General features: G+C 45.7%; 2 protein-coding genes across 2 annotated transcripts; both read right to left on the bottom strand.

Annotated features, from left to right (window-relative positions):
• Positions 1–4,168: 4,168 nt before the first annotated feature.
• Positions 4,169–5,153, bottom strand: LOC120107534. Its single transcript, XM_039120846.1, has one exon. The coding sequence runs from the start codon at positions 5,127–5,129 to the stop codon at positions 4,344–4,346; it is 786 nt and encodes a 261-aa protein (XP_038976774.1). The 5' UTR covers positions 5,130–5,153; the 3' UTR covers positions 4,169–4,343.
• A 1,433-nt stretch (positions 5,154–6,586) lies between these two features.
• On the bottom strand, positions 6,587–8,684 carry LOC120107531. Its single transcript, XM_039120831.1, has 3 exons — positions 8,366–8,684; positions 7,858–8,251; positions 6,587–6,970 (listed from the first exon to the last, which is right to left on the bottom strand). Exons 1-3 carry the CDS (start codon positions 8,523–8,525, stop codon positions 6,610–6,612), a joined length of 915 nt encoding a protein of 304 aa, XP_038976759.1. The 5' UTR covers positions 8,526–8,684; the 3' UTR covers positions 6,587–6,609.
• Positions 8,685–9,109: the final 425 nt, after the last annotated feature.

The following is a 9,109-nucleotide window of genomic DNA, read 5'->3' as shown; positions in this document are numbered from 1 at the left end:
TAGATTGATCAATCCGGAGCATGGGGCTTTTGTAGGAGGGAGAAGCATTACAGACAATATCCTTATTGCATAGGAGTTTATGCATGATCTTCGGAGTGCCCCGAGCCGGAGGAGATGAGTATCAAGCTAGACATGGAGAGGGCTTACAACAGGATGCGGTGGGATTTTATGTGCAGGGCACTGGTAAGCTTTGGTTTCCATGAGCAGTGTATCAAATGGACCATGGGGTGTGTGTATTCTCCATCCTTTGCCATTCTGGTGAATAGCTCACCTACACAGTTTTTGAGTCAGCGACTGGTCTTCGGCAGGGATGCACCCTATCTCCGCTACTTTTTATTCTCTGTTCTGATGCATTATCTAGGGCCCTTCGGCAAGCGGCTGAGCGTCAGGTCCTGGAGGTATATAGTCCGACGGCAGGGGAGTGCTAGATCTCGTACCTATTATTTGTCGATGATTGTCTGTTGTTGGCACGAGCAACTCGTCGGGCTGCAAGGGTGATTCGGGATATCTTGAATAATTGCTGTTCTGCTTCTTATTAGCTGGTAAATAGGGATAAATTTGTCATTTGTATCAGTCTGAGGACCCAGCCACATATCAAGACTTCCATTTGTGAGATTCTGGGTGTGGGTGAGCAGGACAGTATGATGTGGTACTTTAGGGTTCCCATTACAGGCCGTCGTCTTTGGCACAGTGACTGCTCCGAGGTTGAGTTGAGCATTAGACGCAGACTAGAGGGATGGCAGGTGGATGCTCTATCCATGATGGGGCGTATCATTCTAGTACGGTCGGTTCTGAGTTCGATTCCGGTATACTTGTTGGCAAGCTCACAGATGCCTGTGTCCCTACTGAGGTCTATGGAGTAGCTGTTCAGAAATTTTATGTGGGGCACACGAGATGGTAGGAGTAACATTCATTTGATGGCTTGGGAGGTTGTTTGTCAGCCGCTCAGACATGGTGGGCTGGGGGTACTATCACTAAGGGTGAGGCGTGAGGTCTGCCAAGTTTATCCTAGAGCCAGACAATCTGTGGGGCGCCCTGATTAGGGCTAAGTATGATGCCTACTCGATCAGAGGAGCTTTGGGCTAGGCGACACTGTTCTTGCATTTGGCTGGAGATTTGCTCCTCCGCCCAGATGGTGCTACCGACGATTCGGTGGGTGGTTGGTGATGGGTAGTCCATCAATGTTCTAGAAGATAGGTGGCTGGCGGAGCTACCGCTGTATAGGATGTCGACGATGGTTGACTCTGAGAGACTGGCTGGGCTCAGAGTCTGCGATATGATGGTTCCCGGAGGGGGTCGGTGGGACGAGGCCTTGATTCGCAAGGTTTTTGGGGCACAGTTTGCGGAGAGAGTACTTGCCATGCTGATACCACAGGGTGAACAAGAGAGGCTGGTTTGGGCGGCGACTGGGTCTGCCAGGGTGAGGTTGGCGGATATCTAGGTTTTGGTGAGGAATGAGATGGCCAGGCATCGTGATGGGAGCTGAATTTGGAGGTTGTGGGCTCATCCACGAGTAGCACTATTCATTTGGAAGGTGGTCTGGGACTGCTTGCCGACCTATGTGGACTACCCTGATTCGATGGAGATTGTTAGTCATATTTTGTTTGAGTGCCCTCGGGCAGCCCAGGTCTGGAGGGGGGCATCGTTTCCCCTTTTGGGATCCGGTTTTGCGATAGAGGACTTTCCTCAGCAGGTGAGAGCCACTGTGCGATCATCGAGCACTGTTGGGTGGGGCATTGCTGCAGTTTACTTGGCTTATCATATTTGGCTGGACAGAAAGACCAGAGTCTTTGAGGGTAGGAGGCTCCTCTTGAGGTTTGTTGTTGAGCGGGCTTTCCATCAGGCAGTGGAGGTCATTGAGTCGTTTGAGTTGGATTCACCGATGATGGCTAGGGACATCTAGGACCCCCCCCTCCACTATCATGGCGTCCAGGTTTGTTCTTGTCTCTTGGGAGCCCCCACCGCCTGGCCATCTTAAGGTGAATTTCGATGGGAGTATACCTGCCAGTGGAGATTGGGCAGGAGTGGCTTTGTGATCAGAGACCACAGCGCCAGGCTGATTGCTGCGGGGGGATGTCGTTCCTTTGAGACCTCGGCATTTAGGGCGAAGCTCAGGGCCGCATGGACGGGGCCATCCCATGCGAGATATGTGCTAGAGGCAAATGAGATCATTCTGGAAAGGGATTCTGCTGTCTTGATTGATTGCTTTCAGGTGGAGAGACGGGAGGGGGTGGAGCACCCGCTTTTGCGCGACATGCAATGGATGCTACGGGAATATCGGGCTATTCAGGTCAAGCACGTCCTTTGGAAAGCGAACCAAAATTGCCTTTAGGTCAGGTTAGATTGAATCCATCAGTAAAATTTCTTCCTTTCTGATTTTTTGTTCAGTTCTAATGTTGAACCCAAATCTAACCTAATTGAAGATCAAATCGAGTCAGATCTTGTCCACAGCTAAAATTTCTGATCCAACGGATCTTTCAAATCGGGTATGGTCTATCTATAATCCAATTCCAAACAAAACAAAAATGAATCTGGAATTGAATCAAACATTCAGAGAGGAAGCATGATTGGGCTTCATAGTAACTTAGCAAGCGTCCAAGGCCTGCTTCCAATTTGGGACAGCGAAAAAAACCAAAAGACTTCAGCAAAAAAAAAAAATCAAAACAAAACAAAAGACCGAGGGTTCGAATTAAAGCCAAGGGAAGGACACAAGGACACCACAAGGTTCACCGACTGTCGCAGGGTGACGTCCCCTTGACAGCTAAAGCATATTCTAAATATTTTAATTTGCATCTCAACAAGCCAATACGAGTTGAATAATATTTACTCTTCTCCTCTCCCAAGAAAATTAGGAGGAAGGGCTCCTCTAGAGATATTCCATGCTGTTGTCAGAATACCAACAGATCAGTAACATTAAGAACTGAACAAGACCACAACAAGACAATGTCAGTGAAGAATGGCCAGGTAAATGATGGACAGATTAGCCTTACCAAACCAAGGCGAGGCAAGGAAGAAGGTGAAGCTTGCTGAGAATTTAAAACATCAGTCTAAGCTTGCAATCATAGGCACTCATTCTTGAACTGACACACAACTTAAATTTTATCAGAAGTCTGAGAACGAAGACAAGCATATAGAGTTATAGACTGAGAAGGCACCTTCCCTGTAGGCCAGCTTACGAACAACAGATTTCTGCGGCAGGTGAACCTTCCTCAGCTTGTAGACCCAAAACTCTCTGCATCATTCCACGATCAAATGAACAAGAAACGGTGCAATTTTTTACCCAAATAGAGTGACAGAGAGCTGTTTTTTTTTTTTTTTTCCAATCTGCTTTCATCAATATGTACCATGACGAGAAATTTTGGCAGATAAAGGTGCAGACTGCAAATCCCTTATTTCACTGAGAGACTCAAATTTCTTTTGTTACAATTTGAATGAAATTTTGATTGCGCTCGCTTACACTTGTATACCTAAACTTGAAATGTGCATGAACCGTAACTCTAATACTAAGTACACCATCTGATTCTTTTCATCTTTCAATGTCCAAATCTGGCACACATATAGCCTCCATGTTTCTTCCATAGAGTTTAATTTTCGAATTAATATACTTCATAAAAAAACAAAAGAATAAGTTGCAATCAAGATAAACACTACTTCAATATATCTTTGAAAGTATATTTTGGTAAAAACTTTCTGAACATTCAATTATTTCACCAACATTGGAGCCCTGTTTCATCGCATTCTATGATCACTGTTCATACATACCGTCTTAAGACAGGATAAACCTAGATTCCAAATACAACTCTAAAATCACAGCATATACCTTTGCTAATTAACTTCACTAATTAATTCTTCAACTTGGAAGAGCACCAAAGTTCCATCCAATCACAGCCATAATTAGCACAAATTAAATATAACAGATAGGTCAAGGAAACATTTGTTGCAAAATGTTTCAAGTATAATACATCTCCGGGATCATAACAAGCCGCTCTAGGACCAAGACGCGATGGCGGAAAGATTTATCTTAAGGACCTGAGTCGAGTCGGTTCGAAATTTTATAAACTTATGGCTGTTTTTTTCTGTAATATTTTCAACAATATCCATGTAAGGATAGGGTTAAGAGAGGCTTGGGCCTGAGCTTGGATGTATGTTAGGTTGCAAGAAATTTGTGCTCAGATAAGCGGAGGCAACAGTTCAGAATAATATTGGTATTACTCGATGGACAGCTTAAATCATTTGCTCAAGGAATACAGCGAAACAACAAATAAGGCACCATATGAAGGAAGCCATTTGCTCGCCACACAACTTTTGGAGGCACCTACCATCACAAGAACACACGTACCCTTTCAGAAGACAAGAGCGGAGACCAGATGAGCAAGGAGTACACCCCCTCCCGTTCCAAGCCAGTATTGGACACCTCTGGAGCACCCGCTATCATAAGGGGTGCTGTCCGCCAGTGGATTGCTGTCGAACCCGAAGGTCTGGCTCACCCCAGCCATGGGCTTCCCCTGCTGCTGCTGCCCGAAAGGAAGGTTGTCATCGCCGCCAATTGGAGCGGCGAATGGAGGCCTCGCCGGGGCCAGCCCGGGCGACCCGGGCAGCCCGCACCTCTGGTTGGCACGCGGCTCCTCGCTTGCCTTCCATGCCAGCTCTCCTTTCTTGTCTCGGAGCCACATGTCTCCCTCGTCCACCAGCTCCAGAGTCTCCAAGAAATTCTCATCGGCAGACTCTGCGTCGTCCGTGGCCCAGGCCGAGTTGCTCCCGTCGAAGACCTCCAGCCCGTTGTCGTCGAACACGAGGGCGCAGGTGTTGGCAGTGCTCACGGGGGCGCACTCCGACTCCCACATGCTCTGCTCGGTGCTCGTGTCCTGAACCTGGATGTAGCAGAAGTCGCTGCCGAAGCCTCCAGCACCGGGGGCGGTCTCCCGGCGGAGGAGGTACGCGGCGTACTTGCCGGAGGGGGAGGTGATGAAGGGAACTGGGTTTTCTTGTGTGCCTGGAGGGATGCTCGCAAGGATTTGCTGCTTCGTGGTCCTCTTGATTGTGCCAGATGGAGCGGTGGCTTGTGCTGGTGGTGAGAGGAGGAGAGATGAGAAGGAGAGGGAGAGGATGAGGGAGGCGAGGAACTCCATTACTTCTTGCTTGGAATTCAACACATGCGAGAGGAGCATGGGATTTAAAGGAGATTAGATTACGGTAGGTGGAACTTTTGCAGTGGAGTTGGAGAGATCTAATTATACCTGTTCCAATAGTAAGGGGATTAGGAGGTCGATGCCATGCCTATTCAAGGTTCGGAGTCGTACTTAGACGAATAAATAAATGGTTCCTCCGGGGCTCACCGTATTATATTTTTATTGTTAATTTACAAGATAAGGGTACTTCGTTCCATTAAATAGACAGTAAGAATTCTGAAAATAATATTCTAATGTGTGGATGCTCTGCATGCATGGCATCTGTGTATGTATCTTTGTAATTTTGTGTGCCTGCATATGTATGGATATTTTGAGGATCACATAACATGCGTTTCTTCATCGACATATGATATATGGACTTGGTGATCATACACAGTCCCCAAGTTTTAGTGACAATGTATAATGTTATGGAAGGCCTTATTTCACACTATAGTTATTCAAGAATTTAAATATTATTTTTATGTGAGTAGATGGAAATAATGTACGCATTAAACCTTATGTTGTCTCCCAGCTCAAAAATATAATGCTGTTATAGTCTGGTTTAGTCAAACATTATATATTATTTCAACCATAATAACAACAAGCATGATGTATACAGTATGATTAAGAAAAGCTCCTAAAAATATATTAATTTGTTGATTGATATAGTTTGTCATGACATTATGACAATGAATAATAATTTTGATTCAGAAGTTATACGGACACGGCGGTGGTCTATGGGTCAACTTAAAAATTAAAAGTTTATAGACTAGGTCGTGGTAAGATTGTCTGACCTGAGCTTTTATCAAGTTGGAGAAGGATTTATATATCTTGAGAAATCAAATTGATTTATTTTATTTACTTGGCATGTCTACTAATCAGCTATGATCAATGATGGCCATTTTAAGCATGCTTTGCTTAGACCGAGGTTGGACGAATACAAGCTTGAGATGATTGTATCAAATATGAGTTAGTCAATTTCAAGTTAGAGCAATAATTTTGGCAAGCTTACTTGGGTAACTTTAACTTGGAACTTATGTGGACCATTTATGTCCTTAGCTAGAGTTGTAGCGGGCAAACTTATGTCTACTTTTGCATTCCAATGAACTGGATATTTGGATTGGGCCTTCTAATTTTATTGACTTCGATAAATATCCTTTTCCTGAATATACAGCAAGCTTGTTCTCTTGCACCTGCAATATAACTAGTGTAATGAATACACACATAAAAAAGAAAAGAAAAAGTAGGCAGGGACACAAATGATAGGAAATTATAAGAAATTAAATACTTTTCCCAACCCGCTCGAATAAATATATTAAGCACTTTGACTCATAAGTATCAGTTACATATCATGTGTAAGGTGAAATCAAATCCAAGGCCACAACAACATCATGAGAAATTCATGCATATCGGTAGAGAATTCAATTGAATAAAACTCATTTTACGAACATGGGTTAAAATTGCAGGTGACGTTTCCAGGGCCATATGCACCGGAGTTGGCCCTTCTGAACCTTAATGCCGTAGTGAGAGCCTGCCTAGAGGACCCAAGCAAGGCCCGGTTCATGTGGTCTATCACACCAAGTGTGGGGTAGAAGAAGCTCAAGCTATCATACGAGTTGAGAAGAGCTGCAGTCCCTTCTCTAAGCAGCGTCCTGTAGAGGTCTCCCCTCCCTTGGAGTCCTTCCCACAGGGTCATGTTCATCCCGTACCTCCCGGCGGCGATAGGTCCAAAAGCCATGGCGACCCTCGTCTGTGGGCTCACCACCTTCCAGTAGCACTTGAATTGTGGCATCATCCATTTACTAGCAATCAGTGTTCGCAAATTAGTAGCGATCCAAAGATTAGGAAAAACATCCTAATATTGAATCTTAATATTAACACTGTTCATCGCAAAGCAAAAAATTAAGCAAACTAATGTCGAATTCTAGGACCATTGAGGGGTTTTCAGCTTATGCAATGTCTCCTAATAAAACGTTGCTACTACTGGTTAAAATGGTCGGCAGCATGGCTACTCCCCTGAAAGCAAAATTCTTAACCAATAATTGGAAGAGGATGGAAGCCCAAATGCTCGGTTCGGACATTGATTCAATAAAAAAGTGGTCACAACTGAGATGTGTTTCTGCCTTTCCCTACCCTACCAAGAACCACTCAATGCCTGACACGCCCTTCTTTACCAGCGGGCCAGGCGACGCACATGCAGAACGTCGGTAATGTCAGGCATGGAGCGGCGTAATTCCCGGCTGCCTGGTCCAACCCAACGGCTAATCCCTCTCCCCTAAATCAATATATAACAACTTAAATATTTTTTTTCGTGTTCTTCGATCATATATAAACATTCAAGATCTCTTCAACGAATAACCGATCTAAGACCAAACACATGTCCACACGGTCCTTACATTTTTTTTTCTTTTCAAGCTCTGATGTTTTTGTCAAATTAAGAGTTTAAATCTATTCAAATTTAATCACAAGCATCACAAGCATCACGGTCGGTACACAGTCAGCCTCTATGAACTCATACTAGATTATTTTCTTAGTCTACGTAGGCTATTGGCAGAATTTGTTTTGATACCATTTGTCCCAATCCGATAGCTCTATATAAATATCCAAAAAAATTTAAGCGAAGATTCAATGTAGAACTATTTGTTGGTGATGGAGAGAAGGAGAGAATGGGGGAGACAGGTGATCGTACTCGTAGGAGCAGGCGGAGGCCTCCAAGGAGGGGAGACCCGGTGGCCGTCGGGGCACAGGTGGCGGCGGCGGGAGCCGGGGCAGCATCGGCGTCGGCGACGAGGGAGGGGCCGAATCGCGCGGGCAGAATCCCATGGGCTGCGGCGGCTGGGACAGCAGCGGGTCCACCGTGTACATGGCCATTCCAAACATCCGGAACATGAGGGTCAGACCCCGCGCCGGCCCGGCCCCGGCGCCGCACCCTTCCGGCCCCCCCACCACCCGCGCGTAGCAGCCGCTCAGGTCCGGGTTCCCCTCGAATCTCACCGTGTAGCAGCCCAGCCAGTTGGTGCTGTCTTCTTTGTACGCTGTCATTTGGCCGTCCGCTCCTCCGCACGTCACCGCCACCTTCGCTCCTGATTTTGTTTTGAAGCAGTAACAACTTGTTCTTAAGAACATAACAACATGAACTTTAATTTATCTTATATACAGTAGCTGGGGAGAGAATGGTGGGATTTATTTTACGGTACCATCGAGAGGATAGTCGAAGAGGCTCCAATGGCCATCTTTGCATTGGTCGCAGAAGACGCTCCCGGTCACCATTGTATCTGCGCCTACTCTCAAATCCCCTCCTATAAACATGGCAGCTATAGCTGCCAATACCCATGAAAAATCCTTCGGGCGACTCATCGGAGGAATGCGAGTTACAAGAATGAGAAAGTGAGGATCTGGAAGCGAATGAGCTAAAGATCACAATCTACTGCCAGGAAGAAGAAGGGGAGAGAGAGAGGTGGGAAAGGGGTTTTGGTTAGGGAGTAGAGAAGCGAGGGATGGTGGGAGGTGGGGATGCTGCGGAGTAGCGTGGCGAATATAAAATGGGAGGATCCGAGAGTGAAATAATAAATGAGGTTCGTGTGCTTCCAACTGCCCCCCTCAACTGGCGATATTGTCGTGGAGGGGCTTCCCCTTTGCGTTGGGGCTTTTTGAGATTTGATATACTCGGCGGCGAAGGCAGATCTTCTACAGCGAAGTCAGTCAAAAGTTCGTCTTTCCCCATTATAGGAGTTTTTTTTATCTTCAGATATGACTGCATTTACTTCCCCACGTAAATATAATTTAGTTTACACACGAGGAGCGAAAACATGTTTGGCTACAGCATATCTACACTTGAGTGAATGGTGCAATTGAGAAGAATAAACAGTTCCATTCCAAGCTGTCCTGCTTGGATCAATGTATCCTCACAGATCAGGCAGTGCATAAAAACGGATCAAGGT

The sequence above is a fragment of the Phoenix dactylifera genome, unplaced genomic scaffold, assembly GCF_009389715.1.
Source record: "Phoenix dactylifera cultivar Barhee BC4 unplaced genomic scaffold, palm_55x_up_171113_PBpolish2nd_filt_p 000893F, whole genome shotgun sequence".
Lineage (NCBI taxonomy): Eukaryota > Viridiplantae > Streptophyta > Magnoliopsida > Arecales > Arecaceae > Phoenix > Phoenix dactylifera.
The sequence above is the reverse complement of the archived record's forward strand: the minus strand, read 5'-3'. Positions and strand labels throughout refer to the sequence as shown.